The sequence below is a fragment of the Poecilia formosa genome, unplaced genomic scaffold (genome assembly GCF_000485575.1).
Source record: "Poecilia formosa unplaced genomic scaffold, Poecilia_formosa-5.1.2 Scaffold262, whole genome shotgun sequence".
Classification (NCBI taxonomy): Eukaryota; Metazoa; Chordata; class Actinopteri; order Cyprinodontiformes; family Poeciliidae; genus Poecilia; species Poecilia formosa.
Genome location: NW_006800201.1, coordinates 745,983 through 766,747, shown reverse-complemented (window position 1 = coordinate 766,747; position 20,765 = coordinate 745,983). Strand labels below are relative to the sequence as shown.

At 40.3% G+C, this 20,765-nt stretch overlaps 1 protein-coding gene across 6 annotated transcripts in view; it reads left to right on the top strand.

The window, feature by feature from the left end:
* Positions 1-1,672: 1,672 nt before the first annotated feature.
* ablim2 (actin binding LIM protein family, member 2) overlaps positions 1,673-20,765 on the top strand; it is a 45,434-nt gene continuing 26,341 nt past the window's right edge. The window contains exons 1-9 of one of the 6 annotated variants that reach the window (XM_007570515.2): positions 1,673-1,787; positions 5,146-5,233; positions 6,388-6,446; positions 9,223-9,264; positions 12,898-12,975; positions 13,658-13,801; positions 18,065-18,182; positions 18,573-18,860; positions 19,471-19,542. In XM_007570515.2, the coding sequence (XP_007570577.2) occupies positions 1,704-1,787; positions 5,146-5,233; positions 6,388-6,446; positions 9,223-9,264; positions 12,898-12,975; positions 13,658-13,801; positions 18,065-18,182; positions 18,573-18,860; positions 19,471-19,542 (973 nt within the window). In that variant the 5' untranslated portion in view covers positions 1,673-1,703. The remainder of the gene's footprint in view (positions 1,788-5,145; positions 5,234-6,387; positions 6,447-9,222; positions 9,265-12,897; positions 12,976-13,657; positions 13,802-18,064; positions 18,183-18,572; positions 18,861-19,470; positions 19,543-20,765) is intronic. The other 5 variants (XM_007570511.2, XM_007570512.2, XM_007570516.2 and 2 more) reach the window with 5 other exon arrangements.

The window sequence follows — 20,765 nt, the reverse complement described above, 5'->3', positions numbered from 1 at the left end:
AACGTGGCCATATTCACAGCAATCATAAAATAGGATGAAATATTATATAAACCATAGGAGTCAACGTTTGTTAACTATTTCTCCTACAGCAACAATTAGGTAAAATTAAATTATTGGCTTTAAAAGAGAAATTTATTTAATCCTCTACTGCATCTTGACAGAACTGACAGAAACAAAGTTGTTTATATATCTTTATCCAGAGAGAATACATATCCAAACATCGGCACTTTTCACATATTTAACTTAAACCACACATTAAAGAAATTAGATCGTCCATATGGGGTCTATGACTATTGTTTGTGACAGATTACTGCTCATCCTACATTAGAACTGTATATGCTTTTGTGGACATGACTACATGTAATGGCGTCCACTGTCCTCAGGTTCATGTCATTAGCCAAGGCGGCTAATAGGCGATGTCCATATTGATGGTCACTCTACATCTCAACTGCCCCATCTAGCTCCAAACAAAGTCCCACAGAAAATCTTGACGAGCTGAGACACGGATGTGACTTGCAGTGGCGTTTTCTGATATGGACAATTGTCCAAGGCAGCACCGTGTTGGGGGGATGACATGAGCTGAATTTTGCAACTGTTTTCAAATGTAGGCAAGCATTGAGCAAATACACACACTAATTTCATAAATCAGAATATGACTGAAAAGTTAATTTTTTAGTAATTCTATCACTAAGTGACAGATGTTATATAGATTAATTGGATGACTTATGTTTGAACATCTTTACATTTCTTAGTATGCTTTATGCCTGCTAAAATGTTTCTATTTTCAAAAAGCATTATTTATCTGATAAGCTTCATCAGGATGTAAATCCTGAGTTATTGAATAAGGCTGTACTCACATTTAAGTTTTGGCCTTATTCTTAACTGCCCCACCCCCACCCATTCTTCCTCACAATGCGTCCCCACCAATTTGCAACACAAAGTTACACCCTTGGATACACCTCACTTTACATGAACATGTTTTGTTCATGTGGATTGAATGTTGGAGAGGATGTCCCACTCTGTAGCTCCACTCTGTTTTATTAAAGTGAGTCTGTTCCCTCACCTAAATAGTCTCTTCCCTCTGCAGATACATAGAGGTGTAGTGAGCACTGTGCTAGGAAGTAGTGATGAGAAAGAGATGGACTCATTGGGTCTTTATAGGCCTGCCTCTTATTTCAGGCCACACTGCCAAACATCATGCCACATTTGCTTTAAGTTTCACATTTCTACTTTTACTTGAAAGATCAGCCCTGCAGGACTTTGAAGGAAATAATTTCTCCTTCGTGCAGGCTTGGCTTTCAACAAAGACAGGATTTGATAATGGTAGTATCTACTTTCCTGTCCACTCATACGTTCCATGTTTAAAATTCAATCCTTTTCCATCCATTTGGTATCTCCGTGTTCCAAAGTCAACATCCTCTCTTCTTATGCCCTATCCATCATTCAGACTTAATCTAGTTCAAATATGAACTCTTCGTATGGCCTCCTGTACCTTCTGAGGATTTTCAAGTGCCAGACCTGTCTCCTTTTGACCCAGTTCCACCTTGACCTAAAGTCTCTTTGCTCATTTAATTTCAGTGCATATCTGTCCCCGAATGCCTTCACTCTCCATCTGGTATCCATTTGTTTCAGACAAGCACTAAACAGTATGTTATCCAACAGGGCGTTGGCGTTCCTGATTTCTGCTGTTTTTTCCAGCTCAGATGACGCAGCAAAGCAGAGCAACTCCTAATGGATTTAATGAGTTCACTGCAAGGCTTGTCTCTATGGAGTTGTTGAAATTATGGGTGAGATCAGAGAGCAAGAAAATTTGAAAGGAATGACATAAATTTACTTGGTTTCATGATGCACTGATTTATTATGAAGTGTTTCTTTTTGCAACAGAAAGCATGACAAAAGAAAATGTAGTGTACCACCATTATTTGTGGGAGTTAGGGACAAATAGCTTAAATCTGTAAATATTTGGTACTCCTTCTAGAAATATTTTACTATCATATTTTAATAATTAAAACTAGCTTTGTAGTCGATGTGACCTAGCCCAAGACAAAAACCAGCTCCCCTAAAATGTTGGTACAGAGGCAGCTTTCCAACTTTAGATAACTTACTTTACTAGCACCACTTATACATAGCTTGCTTGCTTGGAGTTGAATTGGTACATTTTACATCCAATGAAAGCAAGCATGCAAATAAATTAATTGGACTTTATTCTTGCAAATAAGTGATATTTCCCTTATTTTGGCCTTGATTGGTCTTGAAAATGTCAGAGACTGAGACAAGACGGAGTACACATGGGATTGAGACCATCAAAAAGTGCTCTCAAGGCCAAAAACGGTCTCCAGTAATACAGCAGTAGTTCAAACATCAAACCTACCTTAATATCCAATAATACACACATTGGAAACCATCTTAGCACTATAGCAGAAGCTAACATCCACGCTCCTTATAATCTCTGCTATTAGAAGAACAATCAGCGTCAAGGAAATCAAATGCCGCTCTTTGATTGCTTGCTTTTTAAATGTCAGCCAGTGTCAAGTAACATTGTGCCCAAGTATTTCAACTTCCCAATTTGCATTTTCTTTGGAATAATTATTCTAGGTATGCTTGACGACAGAGGTCGCGCTATACTTTTATGTTATGTGTCATTTGACCGACGGCATTAAAAAAAAAAATCGGTCATGTACTATTTTTACCCATCAAATTACAATCATATTAACATCGGCTATTTAGCCGTATTTATATGCGATTTAGTTAATTTTCACCTGGTTGAATCCAGATCCCATCCCACATAAAGCAGATTAATGTATCTAACTTTCTCTCCTAGTGACTCAAACCACTGACTGTGGTCCCAATAACTTATAATAAATGAAATTAAGCGACTCCACTTAAATTACCAGAACTTCACCTACTGGGGTCTGAACGCACAGCCTCACAAATTCTTCCTGGTTGCATCTGCAGAGAAATCTGTGCTGGTTCATCGACAGTTGGATCTGTTTGATCCAAACCAATCCATTGAACTCTGCAAGTTTTTTACCCTATGCGGTCCAGATGTGCGATTTTACGAGGATTTTTTATTTTTATTTTTTTAATTAATTAATTTTTTTTTGCATGGTTTCGCTTCCCCGAAACGGACAGGTGTTACGTCTGCTGCGCTCCTCCTTAGCGCCATTCTTCTGGACATGGAAGGGTAACATCTTCCAGCTCCTTTTGTTAAAACTGCAGGATGAGTTAAGTTTAATTCTTCGCAGCGGCGGAGCCGTGTCCACATTAAGCGTGCAGCGCACTGCACATGTTATGGTCTAATTAACTTCTGCACTTTATTTATTTCCTCACAGTAAACTGCCGGCTCCTCTGTTCAGACTATGAATAGATTAACACAACTTTGCATTCTCTTTAGTTTTCTATGGTCTTTTAATGGAGACTGGAATTAAACGCGCCATTTCAACCAAAGGTTTGCAATGTGCTTCTGAACCAGACGTGCTCCAAAGTGTCCTGTCCATAACTCTTCAATAGTCTATAATATCTGCCCATCATGTGAACCAGTCAAGGGTGTTAATTATAACCTGTTAAATGACAGATGGGCTTTAAATTTTCCCGTCATTTAAAAAAGAAAATGGTCAAATACTGAAAATATTCCATTAACGTGACCTCTGCTTGACGAAGAAAATCTGTGAATAGACAAATTCATTGCAGCATGAGTGCTCTGTGCAAACAGAGCAGAGATATTGGATGATCGTCTGTCTAATGAGAGGACACTGTGGGTCAGCAGAATCAGATGCAGATCATGAGATGTTAGAAATTCTACTCAAAAGCTATATTTCTATTTGAAGCATTGAATGGGGATCTGAGCACAATATCCAGTGAGTTCAAAGACCTGTGCTCTGACTGCATCAACCTGATGATGGAAATGACAAAGTTTTCCATAAATGAGCGGTTGGTTTACTTTATCACAAAACTAAACCAAACACTATAATCTATAACCTACAACAGTGAAGTTTTTTGTTGTTTTTTAAGAAAGATGTGTTCTTCTTTACCTTTACTTGTTTTACCTTTAAATGACCAAACCTTGTGAAATGAAAAGCCTCAAAGACTCTCTACTTGTTAAAGGATGTTCCAGGCTTCATTTTCACAAGAACTATTGGAATTGTTACTAAAAGGAGCTTGCATACAGAAATTCAACAAGCATATCCCCACACTTTAAGGGATATAACACTTGCAGCAATTTATAAAGCCATAATTCAGTCTGTACAATGTTCATCCATCACTGTAGTGGTTTGGCTCATCCACAAAACAGGACAGATCCAAGCAGCAACAAAATATCAGGTCTCATTATATCATGATCATCAAGGCTGATCTTCTCTACTGTCATGATTTGCATTAGTCAGGAAAAGGGCCACTAACATCTCTTCAGACCCCACACATCCTGGACACAGCAGTTTATACTTTTACCTCCAGAACACCTAACAGTCAGAGTACATATGTACGCACGCATGGACACACATAACATAACATAACATAACATAACATAACATAACATAACATAACATAACATAACATAACATAACATAGAACCCAGTGGAGCACTGAGAGGTTAAAAAATATATCTCCAAGTCTGAATATAACTGACAAATCTGTCATATCCATAGCAATTCTCCTCAGAGCCCTGACACAATATTATTCCCATTAGTTTCTAGATGTGAAGCCAGCACATGACAACCCTGCGTTAAAGATACGAGTCATGAGAAATGGAGGGTCACAGAAAGGCCGTTGAGATGATCTACAAAGGACCTTGCTGGAAAGTTTGAACATTTAGTTGCATTCATGTAGCCAAAGGAAGTTTTTACATTCTTGCTTCTGCTATTACACTGGTACACTGCTGTCTTTGTTTTACAATAGCTCCACCTTGTGACTGATAAAACACATCTCTCTAGTCTTGTTTCCATGAGTTTGCTTTGGTAACTGAAAGAAATCTATTTCAAATAGCACGGTGCACCTCACCTTGGCAGTCAAAGATAATACCTTGATATCTATAAATTGGAATTTAGAAAATAAGAGTGCTGTACAAGTTAATGAGTACAGTAGCATTCCATTTGTGATTCCTCTGAATATCCTTCAGCACCAGTCTAACATCATTTCTTTGGTCAACAGGCTGGAGAGAAGCATTACCACCCCACATGTGCCCGATGCGCTCGCTGTGAGCAGATGTTTGGAGAAGGAGAAGAAATGTATCTACAAGGTGAGGGGCGGCTGTCACATGCTGGACTCATATTTTTGGATCCGTTTTTATCATTTTATTTCCTTCTTCTATCCACAAACAGTAAAACACAGTTGTCAGCGATTCCAAGGAATCTGCCATTGTAGAGATTATTCTTCCGGGGGTCCACACCACCAACATAACAAAAAAAAAAAAGAAGAAGAACCTTAAAACCTCACAACAATATAGACATGGGGAGTCATCTTCTCTGAAGTGCCTGCTGGCATAGCTGCTGAAGTTCTGTCTAGTCTGACCCAGCTGGTTATATTTATCTAAACAACTAAGTCACTGCTGATTTTCCACGTATTCCTGTCCTCTTAAACTGGCATTTAGAAAACTATTTGTACCTTTTTAAAGCATCTGGGTCCCCATTCTGGATTCAAAATTTTCTATGTCTACAGGAGGTAGAAATATTGAATTGTTGATGCCCTTTGGATTAATTCTGTTTGGGCAGCCACTTATGGGAAGTTCTTCACTCTTCTATGTGAATAACGATTCTCATTGTGGTTCTCTGGAGTCCCAAAGCCTTGATGGTTTCATAACCCTTTCCAGACTGATGGGTGTTAGGAATTTAGTTTCTCATTTGTTCTTGGACTTCTTTATATCATGGCATGATGTGTTGCTTTTTGAGATCATTAAATCCATGTCACCAGGTTCAGACAAGTTCCACTTTAGTGACTTTTTGACTCTTCAAGTCAGACAGTAATCAGTGCGGATGAGGTTAATGATTCTGCACTTAATATCTGGTTAGCAAGGGAGTATTAATAGTTTTGCATAGGGTCACATTGGTTTATGTGGTTTTTATCCTTTAGTGAATTAAATTGTCATTTGAAAACTGCTTTTTGTATTTCTTCAGACTGGGAGGTAAAATGGAAGATAACACAACCTGAAGAAATAATAATAAAGTAATAAATGATAAAGTACATGATAAAGTAATAAATGCCCACTTTATCATGTAGCACATTTGAACAAAAGAACAGTATTAGGGAGGGTGTCATTTGCAACACATAAATTCAACAAAGAAATATTGTCCATAAATGAGTGAGCTGTTGTTTGAATCAGAATCAAACTCTGAAAACATTTTAGACTAAATGAAATGTGTAACAGTTGCTGGGTTTATCTACTTTTGTCTTCAGGATCATCTATCTGGCATCCCCCATGCAGACAAGCTGCCAAGCAGGAGGAGAAAAGCAAGGTGGGTTAAAGACACCTGCAGCTGAAGGCGATGGAGCATAAACGCTCAGAAAAAAACAATTTCTAGTTGTAGAATCACAGGTGTAAACTAAGGTTTAAGAAAGTAATGTTGGATTCCCTTCAGTGCATTTCTATTACATGTAGTAGCAAAACTAGGCTGTTTTAAATGGCATAAAAATATCTGCTGAACATCTCTACATTTTACCCTCAGACATTGGAAATCAAATGGAAATGTCTGCTCTTTTCTTTGAAGTTATTAGGTGGCAACTACCTGTAGTTCATTTCATATTTTAAACCATCAGTTGACAAGAAAATATTTTTCAAGGCACTTTACACCAACTAAATGACATACATTTAAATTTGACTGTGATATTAGCAGAATAGACCCTTCAAAACATAGCTGCACACTGCAATAGCATTCTGAAGCCATTGTAGATACAAGGAAATAACACAAACTGGCAACATACACTCTAAAAGTCTATTTGAGCTGCTGTTCATTTTATGGACTTATTTACATTAATCTCATTTAATTAGTTTGATTTAGTGATGACAACTTACTTTTTTGTGTTCAGTTAGCTTCAGAAGTTACAAATCTTTACATTTTACTTTGACTTTACTCAAAACAATTTACTCAATGCCAGCTGAATCAGTTTATCCAACTCAATATATTATAATCTAACTCATTTAATTAAGATTTTAAAACTGAATTCATTAGGTGTGTTTAAAATGCCAAATTTAAATCAGTGTTACTCAAAATCATTTAATTTACTAAAAATAAAGAAGGAAACTAATAAATTATCTCTTTTTTACCAGGGTTTTTTGGCTCAGGAGGCCTTTATTTAAGAGTAGTTAGACAGGAAAGTGGGTAATGACAGAGAGGGAAGACATGCAGCAAAGGTCATCAGGTTGGAATTGAACCTGTGACGGCCGCGTCGAGGGCTAAGGTCTCCTTATGGGGGTTGTCCTCTACCCTTACCACCATAGCAGGTACAGGATCTGTTTGCTGAAGCTTGTGTCATGACATTAGACATCGGGTATGAACTCGGCATTGAACTTAATTGTTTCATATACACCTTTTATAGTATTCTCTAAAAATACACTGTTAGAGTACTTTTTAAGAGTATTCTCTAAAAAGTGTATTTTTAGAGTACACTTCTTAGTGTGCACTTCCAAAAGTGTATTTGAAATAATTAAGTTCAATGCTGTGTTCATATCCTACGTCTGATGTCATGACAGAAGCTTCACCAGGGACAGATCCTGTACCTGCTATGGTGGTAAGGGTAGAGGACAACCCCCATAAGGAGACCTTAGTCCTCGACGCGGCCGTCACAGGTTCAATTCCAACCTGATGACCTTTGCTGAGTAAGACTGACTTAAATTTGTCATTTTAAACACACTTAATGAATTCAGTTAAAAACACTTACATTGAGTTGGGTGAGCTTATTGAATTGAGTTAAATGATAATATATTGAGTTGGATAAACTTCGTGAATTGTGTCAGATTTTTTTTTAGATTACAGTATGTTTCTCACAGTGGACATGCACCTAAAATGAACATTTCAGACCCCTCCATGATTTCTAAGTGGGAGAACTTGGAAAGTCACAGGGTGTTCAAATACTTATTTTCCTCACAAGTTTAAGAAATTGTAAAAAAAAAAAAAAAAAGCATAAATTTAAAACAGACATTTTTTGACAGTGGAAAGTCACATTTGCAGCAAAAAAGTAACAAAAGTCTTGTAAGGTTGTAATAAATTTAGGAGATGTTCATCTGGATCTAACGTGTAAGTTGAAGACTCGGTATTTTCTGATATCATAACAACACCTCTCAGGTGCAGACTTGCCGTGGAATGGGATCCAGAATACATACCCGAGACAGAGAGGAAGAAGCTGCAACGTGATTGTATCAGATCTGCACTCAGGAGATGTTCTGGTGAAAAAAATGAACCCAGATCTACATCTTGCAATTTGAAATATATCCAGAAGCATATCCCCTGATTCTACCACCTCAATCTTAGAAGATTTTTGTCGCAAATTATTTTCTAAGGTCTGAGTTTTTTGACTCCTTGGTGGCCATTTTGTTTCTTTCATCTACAATGACCCTAATACTCCATCATAGTCTTAGCACAACTTACTGAGGGTAAAAATTACAAACTGTAAGTGTTTATCTTCTAAAGGCATGAGTAGTTGATTTGGTCAGTGACTCTGATAAATATCCTTTAAAAAGGCATTGACTGGGACTCTGAGCTGAGAAACACATAATCAGAATGGGATTTCTCCAGTAAAATGCAAACAAATATTGGCACAAAACTGTTGACGTGTAATCAGTTGATCTTATCAATCAATCAATCAAATTTTATTTGTATAGCACATTTCAGCAGCAAGGCATTTCAAAGTGCTTTACATTATTAAACACAAAAACACAGTCATGCAACATTGAATCAACAATCAAACACATAAAATTTCTTGCCGAAACTTATGACATTCAACCAGTAATAAAAAAGATATTAGATGAGACATGTAGGGACAATGGTCCTCCCTTGTATAACTCTCTAGAAAATCCCTCAAGTTATAAGTGTTAATTAAATAAATTATTTATTCAGTTAATTTTGGGGAAAGCAATCACAACTGATGTGCAAAATTGTTCCATATTTGTTTTATTTTGTAGAAATATCCAATTGCTGTTGAAATAGTGTCATATTATCAGCAAACCATGTGACTTTAGTAGTCCACCCTGTGATCCATCTCTTTTCTATATTCCTTATGACCTCTCCTTCTCAGAAGCAGGTCCGGATACAGCTCAATGAAGCCCCTAATAAACAGGTGGGTGCGCTTGTCCTTGCAAGCCCATCTCCAAACGACCCACTTCCTCCCTCCTGCCACAGTATGCCACAGTCATTAGCTGCATGGGTTGGTTCTAACTGTTTGAAACTGCTTGGTTGACCTTTCTGCCATTAACTATTAGTGTCCAACTTCCAGTGATTCCTGCTTCAGTCAACAGCTCGCAGATGTGAGCAGAGTGAAAATGATGTCTGTGCACGGCCACTGATTATTTCAGTCAGTGCTGTTTGAACTGACCATTTCACTGGTCAATTCAAACAGTAGTCAGACTGCTGTTTGACGCGACTCTTGGCTGCGCCAAGAAATTCTGTCCATGAAAGTAATGAACAGAATCGATGACAAAGGGCAGCCTTGGCTGAGTCCAACTCTCACCGGAAACAAGCCCGACTTACTGCCAGCAATGTGAACCAGAGTCTGACACCAGTCATACAGGAACCTGACACCCCGTATCAAAGGGCCCAGTACCCCATACTCCCAGAGAACCCCCCCCACAAGGCTCCCTGAGGGACACGGTTGAACACCTTCTCCAAGTCCACAAAACACATGTAGTCTGGTTGGGCGAACTCCCATGCACCCTCCAGGACCCTGCTGAGTGTAGAGCTGGTCCAGTGTTCCATGACCAGGACGAAAACCACACTGCTCTTCCTCAATCCGAGGTTTGACTATCCGACGGACCCTCCTCTCCAGGACTCCCGAATAGACCTTGCCAGGGAGGCTTAAGAGTGTGACCCCCCTGTAATTGGAGCACACCCTCCGGTCCCCCTTTTTGAACAGGGGGACCACCACCCCAGTCTGCCAATCCAGGACAACTGCCCCTGATGTCCATGCAATATTGCAGAGTCACGTCAACCAACGCAACCCTGCAACATCCAGAGCCTTAAGGAACCCAGGACGAATCCCATCCTTCCCTGGGGCCCTGCCACCGAGGAACTTTTTAACCACCTCAGTGACCTCGTCCCCAGAGATGGAAGAGCTCGACCCAGAGTCCCCAGGCTCCGCTGCCTCAATAGAAGGCATGTAGGTGGGATTGAGGAGGTCTTCGAAGTACTCTGCCCACTGACCCACAACATCCTGAATTGAGCTCAGCAGCACACCATCCCCAATATAAACAGTGTTGGTGCTGCATTGCTTCCCCCTCCTGAGACGCTGGATGGTGGACCAGAATCACCTCAAAGCCGTGCGGAAGTCTTTCTCCATGGCCTCTCCAAACTCTCTGAGTTTTTGCCTCAGCAACCACCCGAGCCACATGCCGCTTTGACTGTCGGTACCCATCAGCTGCTTCTGGAGTCCCACAGGACTTTTTGGTCTGTGGGATCAGGCCACAGGCCAAAATGTGGTAGGACTCCTTCTTCAGCCTGACAACATCCCTCATCAAAGGTGTCCACCAACGGCTTTGAGGGTTGCCGCCGAAACAGGCACCAACAACCTTGTGGTCACACAGCTCCGATAAGCCGCCTCGACAATGAAGGCATGGGACATGGTCCACTCAGACTCAATGTCCTCCAACTCCCCCGGGAGGTGTTCAAAGTCCTGCCGGAGAAGGGAGTTAAAGCTCCATTTCACAGGAGACTCTGCCAGACGTTCCCAGCAGACCCTCACAACACGTTTGGGCCTGCCAGGTCTGACCAGCTTCCTCCCCCACCACCGGAGCCAACTCACCACCAGGTAGTGGTCAGTGGACAGCTCCGCATCTCTCTTCACCCTAGTGTCCAAGACATACGGCTGCAGATCCAATGAAACGATGACAAAGTCGATCATCGAACTGCAGCCTTGGGTGTCCTGGTGCCAAGTGCACATATGGACACCCTTATGCTTGAACATGGTGTTCGTTATGGACAATCCGTGATGAGCAACAGAAGTTCAACAACAGAACACCACTCGAGTTCAGATCGGGGAGCTGTTCCTCCCAACCACGCCCCTCCAGGTCTCACTGTCATTGCCCACATGAGCTTTGAAGTCCCCGAGTAGAATAAGGGAGCACTCTCCAGTACCCCCTCCAAGGACTCCATGAAGGGTGGGTAATCTGAACTGTTTGGCCCATAAGCACAAACAACAGTCAGAACCCATCCCCCCACCCGTAGGCGGAGGGAGGTCTCCCTCTCGTTCACCAGGGTAAACTCCAACTTACAGGCGCCGAGATGGGGGGCAACATCCCCATCTCGGCGCCTGATGCCCACTCCTGCCCGGCGCCTCTCACCTTGGGCAACTCCAGAGTGGAAGTGTGTCCAGCCCCTCTCAAGGAGACTGGTTCCAGAACCAGAGCCATGTGTTGAGGTGAGACCGACTATTTCTAGCCGGAACCTCTCAGCCGCGCACACTAGCTCTGGCTCCTTCCCCACCAGAGAGGTGACATTCCACGTCCCAAGATCCAGCTTCTGCAGCCAAGGATTGGACCGCCAGGCCCCCCTCCGTCGGCCACCACCCACCCCACACTGCACCTGACCCCTTTGGCCCTTCCCACAGGTGGTGAGCCCATTGGAAGGAAGACCTATGTCTCCTCTTTGGGCTGAACCCGGCCTGGCTCCATGGGTAAAAGCCCAGCCACCAGGCGCTCTCCATCTTGCCCCACCTCCAGGCCTGGCTCCAGAGTGGGGTCCCCGTGACCCGCGTCCGGGTGAAGGAACATGAGATCCATTGTTATTGATCATCATAAAGGGTCTTCGGGCTGCGCTTGGTCTGGTTCCTTATTAATTTATCATTTTCCTATTTTCCTTATTCATTTCTGCTTCTTTATGATGATGAGGAGGGGCGGTGTCTTCAGGCTACAACGTCTCCCAATTGCATCACACCGCAGAGCAGTGATGCTCTGCGGTGTGATGCAACGCAGAGCATCACACTCTGCGTTGCTGCAAGAAAGATGGTGACCTACCAACAAGTTATCAGTGAGCTGGAGCTTGGCAACTTTATTAGAAAACAGTGTTATAACTCCTGATTTTCTTCTTTTTTGTGTGGAAGCTCAGACAGAACATGTGTTTCAATTAGTGGGTCTCATGGACTCAGAGGTTCACTGTCAGGATTTTCATAGTTTGGACCAAAATGATAAATGAAAACGGAAATTAGCCTCACTCTTTTTAAACTTTTGACCTAGCAACAGCTGCAGATTTAAGATGAAAGTTTGATTCTTAACTTTAAAAATTATTAAACATTGCAGTTATTTTTCAAAGAAATAGTTTTAACCCTCCAGTGGTCTTAAGAGACAGTGTCGTTTAGACCCCATGAGTTTTTTACACTGGTGTGAGGTCCATGTGCACTGTGCTTTTGAAAATTGACAGCCTGACGGAAAAGCAGACTAGACTGGACTGTTCCGTTCCAAGGGTGTGTCTACCTACACCATTCTTTCTCAGACTGTGGTCCGCAGGCGCCTCCTAGTGGTATACCCAGCAGAAGAAGACAATCGAGCTCTACTTGTGTGTTTCCCTTTTTGCTAATGTATCCCTCAGGAAGCAGGACACTAAAACACTGAAACTAAAACTGAACTGATGTCCAGATGACGTTGCGCTTTCAAACCCTTAATTAAGCCATTGTTGACAGTGATTCCACTGAGTGTCTGAATGTGCTATTTTTCTTAGCTGTTCAGCCTGCAGTGGGATTAAACAGCGAGTGTGTGTGTTTCAGGTAACCCGGACTTCCTCTGAGAGCATCACTTCAGTTCCTGCATCCAGTGCCTCTGGCTCGCCCAGCAGAGTCATCTATGTAAGACCGCTCACTGTGCTGTAGCTTTAATATGTTCTAAAAAGTTATCTTTGTGTTGTTTGAACAAAGAACTGGTTAAAGACATTCTCTGTCAGAGTTGACACCTATTAAACACAGCAAATAACACAGGAAAGACAAGAGAAAGTTAGATTCTGAATACTCGCGAGGAGAACAGACAGAGATGTGCTTTCAATTACAAATCTCCTACCGCTCTGAAAGCACATTTGCCTGCCCCTCTCTTTTTATTGTCTTTTTATTGATCCCTAATCACAGAGAGTGCTGTAACTCTAAAGGGAGGGGGAAAACACTTCATCACACAGTCACAGCGCCAAGATTATCACTAACTAACAACACAATCTATCTCACACTAGCTTATCTAGTTCCTGACCCAGGATCAAACAGGACAAGTTGTGAATCTTCACGGCGATGGTTTTATAGCTATCTTAACAGCTTAAAGCAGGGCGTTCTGTGAAGAGCTGCTGTCTCTGCTCTTCTTCAGAGAGGCCCTCTGAGAAAGGAAATCAGAGTGATTAACAATACAGAAACATTTCTTAAAAGATATGACTAAAACAAATAGGGGGTTACCCTAACCCTAACCCTAACCCTATTTGTTATAAAAGTATAGTAAATAGTTGATAATACTACAAAATACCTAACATTCTCCTTGTTTTCTGGTTGCTAGGCCAAACTAGGAGAGGAGATGCTGGACTATAAGGACCTGGCAGCACTTCCAAAGACAAAGGCTATCTATAACATCGACAGGCCTGACATGCTTTCCTACTCTCCTTATATCAGCTACCCATCTGAGGAGAGGCACTATGGAGAGGTACGATACTTTCTTTCAGTTCACAGATCATTTTTGTTAAGAGTTACAGAGTGAATATTGAAATCAAAGGCCCTAGTCTCCTACAGCAGGTAGAGTTGATGCAGATAACTTTAGGCCTCTTAATTTTGCAGAACTTTTGCAACATGTTGGTTCATTTGAGGGGTTTGCAATTTTTCACAGAACAACTGCATTTATACTCACATTAAATTAAGCACAGATTGACTACCAAATTTCAAATCACATTTTATTTGTATAGCACCTTTCAGTTCAAGGTATTTCAAAGTGCTTTAGATCATAAAAACACAAAAATACAGTCATAGAACACAGAGTCAACAATATTAGATTTTGTCATCATTACAAATCAGATTATTGATTGTTTCATGACTGTGTTTCAAAAGCAAGTCTACACAGGTAGATTTTTAGTCTAGATTTAAAGGAACTCAGTGTGTTGGCAGTTTTCCAGTTTTCCAGAAGTTTGTTCCAGATTTGTGGTGCATAGAGGCTGAATGCTGCTTCTCAATGTTTGGTTCTGGGGATGCAGAGCAGACCAGAACCAAAAGACCTAAGACTTCTGGAAGGTTGATACAACAGCAGCAGATTTTTAATGTATTGTGATGATAAACCGTTCAGTGATTTATAAATGAACAGTATTTTAAAGTCTATTCTCTGAGCTGTAGGGAGTGATGTGATCTTCCTGGTTTTAGTGAGAACTCGAGCAGCAGTGTGGATCAGCTGCAGCTGGAGAATTGATTTTTTTTTAGGCAGACCTGTGAAAACGCTGTTGCAGTAATTAATGCAACTGAAGATAAACACATGGATGAGTTTAGATCTCGCTGAGACATTAGTCCTATGATCCTGCAGATGTTCTTCAGATGATAGGTCGACTTTGTAACTGTCTTTATGTGACTCTGAAGGTTCAGGTAAGAGTTCATCACTCCACCCAAATTGACTGCTGGTTTTTATGTTGACTGAATAGACAAGAAAAGACGGAACAAGGCAGGACAGGGCAAGGTAAGGCAAGATATTTTAAATGATGCAAACATAAAACTGCAAAAACAAGCATCAAGCATTATATTTTCTCAAATGTTATGAAATATTGGGATGAAGACAAGAATTAAGCAGGTCTTTATGAGTGAATAAAAAGAATGGTTGACTCATCTGTTGTTAAGTAGTAAAAGGCACAGGGAACAAGTTAAATATATGAAGATGCTGGTAATTTTTTTTCCTTAATTCATTAAATGCTAGTGAAATGGAGGTAATCAGTAGTCTGTTGCTAAGCTAATTATGCTAAATGGTTTATAATCTTACACAGTCTACCCACCTCTCTTGGAGAAAACTGGGTTATAAATTAACACTCTTGCCTTTTTCTCTCTCCTTCTCTATTTTGTTTTTGAAAACCTGATTTTATAACTTTTCTTAGCAGCATGGTAACTGCCGGTCTTTCATGGCAGCTGTAGTTTCTACTGACAGCAGCTGCATCACTGTTAAGCGCTCCAAGCAGGAACGAACCATTTCATCCAGATTCGGGGGAGATCAGGGCAAAAACGGATGTGTGTTTTTTGGTCTGGGAGGGGTAACATTAAATTTTTACTGCTACAAACAATCTTTGAAAATACAATATGATTAATTTTGTATTTGACAGGATCCCGTTTTTTTATTTTATTTCTATGAACAAAATCTAAATAATTAAATTGTGGAGGGCCCCCTACCAGTCAGGGCCCCTAGAATTGTCATCACTTTTCACCCCTTTACCGAGCCCCTGGTCACATGTGAGTGGAAGTCAGCAGAGTCAGACTGGGGAAGCTCATTACACTCTACACATAACAATAAGGATCACAACGCAACTTACAACAAATACACATAAACATATGTGAACTAAAACACAGAATCGTTAACATACTACGGTGGCCGACAGGTGCAAATGCGCAGCAAACACGAACAAAACAAATACAACAAAGAAAAGACGCAAACAAATAAGACCACAACCACAAAAAAGAGATGCAAAAAAATATAAAAATAAAAACTGAAATCGGAAATGTTCCAGACCATTAGAGCAGTTGTGTCCGAATTGACAGTCTGCATCCTTTCAAGCTTATTCTTTCATGGGCTTGAGAAACGACCCGGTCTACGGTAGAGGGGTCCTTCGAAGGCAGAGAGCATTGCAGAGAGAAGCTGTAGCCTTCAGCTAGCTGCCTAGCCTCCACCTCGGCGTTATGTTGCTTAGCAACCATGACACAACATGATTTATACAATGTTTGTAGGCGAGAATGTAGATGTATCACATTTCTGCTCTGTTCATCAGCGCATCACCTAATTGCAATATTGCTCCAACATTTTGCATCTCTTCTCTGTTGCATTTGTTTTTCTCGTGTTTGCTGGGTGTTTGTACCTGTCGGCAGGGGCGCGGTATAGGGGGGAAAGTGATGACAATTCTAGGGGCATTGACCAGCAGGGTTTATTTATTTATTGTTCATAGAAATTAAAAAAAAAATGGGGCCCTGTCAATTACAAAATTAATCATATCGTATTTTCAAAGATTGTTTTTGTTGTGTCTTTACTCCAACATAGTATATTTAAAAAAAGGATTCAACTCGAAGGTAAAATGAACGTGACTTCTTTACTGAGCTTCACTTTAGTCTCAATGTTACACATATCAATACACTGGTGGATAGGTAACTCAGTAGCTAGGGGAGTGGTTCTGCTGAAGTAAATCAACCATTTAGCATAATTAGCCTAGCTACAGACTACTGATTACCTCCATTTCACTAGTATTTAATGAATTAAGGAAAAAAAATACCAACATATTCATATAACTTGTCCCTTGTACCTTTTAGCACTTAACAGATGAGTCAATCAGCAGCAGCTCTAACCCATGTCCCTCCGAACCTGCCCTCTCCTAAGTTAAATTAAAGCTGCAGTATGTAACTTTTATATAAATATGTTTTTTTCCCACATATTTGTTAAAACTGTCATTATGTTGTGACAGTTTGATATGAGAGGTAATTGTGAAAAATCTATTTCCTCAGCTTCCTCCCGGTGCTAGAAACAACCAGTCAGTGGCAGGAGAGTTTTAGAGCTGTCAATCACAATCTCGTGTGGCTGCTCATCCTTCTTCCCCTTTGCTCTATGCTATTCTGCAGCTAGCATAGCCTGTTGTAAATGCTTAGCATAGCTACCAGTAATAGATAAACAATTTTCCTGTAACAATAAGTTGTTTCTCCACCATTAGCACATTTAGCAGTGAGTGAATGAGGTTGATTGAGGCCTGGAGCAGAATTTGACTTGGAGACAGGGTTGGAACTGCATACTTTCTGAGGTGTATGTGAACATGTCATCAGCGCCCCACCCCCAAGGTTTAATATGTCCATACAACTCTCCCTTATTCATGCACTTATAAATTACAGTAATTAAATTAAAACCATCGGTTTTTGTTGCCTCCCTAATGTTATTATTCCTTCCTGATATGTGTATAAATTGCAGCTTAGAAAGCAATTAAAGAATGAAACAAAAAATAGGGCAATATTTTATTATTTAATATATAAGTGGGCCAAAGAGCCACTTCTGCCAGCCTCTAGAACTACCTATGGGCTGCAGGTCTGAGGCATTTTGTTAGCATGTTTTCCTTCATTCTTATAGCTTAATAGGAAGTCAGGTTATCCAAACTGGCAACCCACGTTAATAAAATAATAGTGAAATAACATTGACAACAAAACACAGTATTTATAAAAGATAAAAATATTTTTTCCTACATAGAAAGCCCCAACAAACTAATGGTTGAAAAGAAGCTTATAAGTGGAAATTGTTACATTTTCTTATTAGAGAGGCAAAATTTTCAATTTATACTAGTAGAAGAAATAAATTAATCAGTGTTAAAGGGGAAAACGTTGACACTGTGTTTACTTTGATGGTAATATCTCCCCTCCCCTGGTAAAATCTGAATTTATGTTTAATTTCACATAAATTCTGACTGAGCTTTTCTCTCTGTGGTATTTTAACAAAGTTGTGTGTTCTGTGGTTGATGGACAGTTAGTTTTTAACTCTGTGTTTATGTAAATGTTAGGGTAAACTCGGTCAAAATGTGTATTTTTTGAAAAATAAATGTGTTAAAATCAAATCATTTGTCCTGTTGTTCTTTTGTTCTTGCTTTTTTCTTTCATTCATCAGGAGTATTTCATTGATGGAATTTTCCTACATTCTTGGGTTCATTTGCAGCGCAGAACAACGGCAGGTAGATGACTTTCTCTTGTCCGTTTTTGTATCCAGGGTGATGGGGAGAAGTCACCCCGTCAGCGGAGGCCCTCAAGCCCCAGTTCCAACAGCTCTCTGGGGGGGTATGGACGGTACACCCCGTCCCGTTCCCCTCAGAACTACAGCAGACCAGGTAATAACCCCACTGTGCCATGATTCTTTAACCTGTGAAAGAGTAAACTTGATTTGTAAAACAGAGATTCTAAGGGATATGGGCAATATCGCCATGGATGTTCATCGCTGTTGGTGATAGTGTTTTCTCTCAATGCATCTGCTTCAAACAAAGCAATAGAAACAATAGCTAAACATTTTCATTTTAAACTGCCAGTTTTGAATTAAAGTGCCATTAGACATTATCTAAATGTCTAATGGCATTTTGTTGTCGTTTTTTTTTTTTGGAAACTGTAATTATCTAACTTAGAACATATTTGGGAAAACGCTAAGTTCTTTGGACTGAAGAGTTGGACAACTCAATAGGGTTTTGACAAATATTTCCACGTTTCTTATGTAATTGGACATCCAGGACCAGAAGTACACATGGGTGCTAAATACAGCAGCCTGGCCCGTGATTCCAGTTCCCTCCTTTCACCTAAACCCTTCCTGGGTGGTGTAAGGAACCCCTCCACCTTGGCAAGGGATACCTCCTCCCTCCCAGCACACTGCTCTGGCAGGGCTGAAGGGAGTGGGGGTGCTGTAGGCATTGACAAGTACTCACCAACACCTCTAAGTGGCAGTGCAAGCTTGTCTTTACATCTGAACCCTACAACCCTGGCAATGCTCCAGCAGCACAACTACATCCCTTATTTCAGAGGTATCAAAGCATGTTTGAGACGGAGTGACTGGAGGAGTTGCTGGGATTGTTGCTGCTGTCAGCCTTAAGAAAGGAAAACAAACTAGCAAAAGCTGTAATGTGATATACCTAAAATCTGTCAAACCTTAGTAGAAAAGCTATAAATCTCTTGGAAAGATGATGTGGGTTTCAACAAAGCAGCAACATGCCTGCCAACTCTGTTTTTCGTCTTACCACCAAGGCCCTCATGAATGGGAGTGCTGTTAAAGGCTTTCTGAATTAACTGTTAACCCTGGGTTGTGGTTTAACATGGATTCATTGTGTGTTGGAAGCTCTTAATCTGTGGATTCTTTAACTATAGATTGATGACCTACCATTGGAAACAGAATATCTTATTACATGGGACTATATTCACTATTTTTCAAGCCATAAAGATTCATGTTCTTTCTTTTTTTTTAAAACAAAAGCCATGAAACTGATAATGCTATTCACGATATCACACACTCATAAAATCAACATCACAAACCAGCACTGTAACTAGTCACCCTCTGAAACCCCTGCTGAAAGGCTTGTCCAACAACTTTCCTGGGCCTCATCTTCTCCCCATTGCTTGATGTCCCTCACGCCTCAGGGTTCAAACAGGACCCCGTTCCCGGTCCTAAGCCTAGGACATCCCTGCACCTCAGTTTACCACCTCCCAACGGTAAAGACACCATTAGTCTTTCTCTTGTTTGTGTCTCTTCTCCCCCTTGTGGAGTAGTTCGGAGATTTTGTGATGTTGTTGTTTGGTATCGTGGTGTTGCTGAGTTTCATGGGATTCCTCAAAGAATATTCACAGGACCATTGACTTCTTGTATTCTGCTTGCTCTGTTCACTTGTATTTGTGGACGTGGTGTTGTGGTGCATGGTTTAACTCAATGTAGAAGTTCTAATTGTGATGCTTTTTCATTTGACATTTATTTTTATTAAGGTTGGGGATTTCATTTTGTGTCCACCTGTTTAGATTACTGTCCCCATTGTTTGCCAGCCTTTGACATTTTATCAACTATTCATCTGAATAACTGAATAATCCCTATTTATGTGCCATATGGCCTTATCTTCTTAATGTTCAACTCTAGCTGTGTTCATATGAATGTCTTGTTATATATCAGACAACTGGCTCAATTTGAAATTCTTATTTTTTTTTTCTTAATGTTTTGTTAAAGATTTTCCACAAGGACAGATCACTTCACTTTTGACTCAAGCATCTTGTTTCTGTTAGGTTCAGATGGTGTTGTTCCAGAAGTTCTCTTGTTTTATGCAGTTAATCAAACCAAATTGTTGCTGTCATGTACTTTTTTTATACAAATGAACCTTTCCCCTTGTCTTGTCAGACAACCTGTACCTTTTCTACCTTTTTCAAATAACTATCTTGCGACTTCAGCCCAGTAGTTTAAAATGCAATTCTAGAGTTTGAAACAGTTCATGTAAAATTTTTTGAATATAAACATCCCCTTTCCAGCAACCAGCTTCCAAAGATTACTTGCAGTAATTTTTTAAATTTCAATTTCACCTTAATGGGGCAGCATCATTCCAAAACGACTTCTTTGAGCTTTACATCATGATATGTTATTCCCTCATCAAAAATTATTAATTATTTCATTCATGTCTGATAAATCCTTTAATGTACATGGCAATCATTCAGATGTGTAAAATGCCTAGTTGGATCTAGTCCCACCTTGGATCTAGTGCAGTGTCCAAGCTCCTACAGACTAGCCAGTAGCTGCTTCTCAGTGCAATGCTGGTAAAAACACTGTTAAAGGGTTATCAGAGAGGGACTATTGTGATGACTTCCTGAAGGTAGAGTTGTGATGTGTTTTTCAAGAGGCAGAAGCCAAATTTCAAGGTGTTAAATCAGGAAGTGAAATTTCTTTTAAGTTTTATATA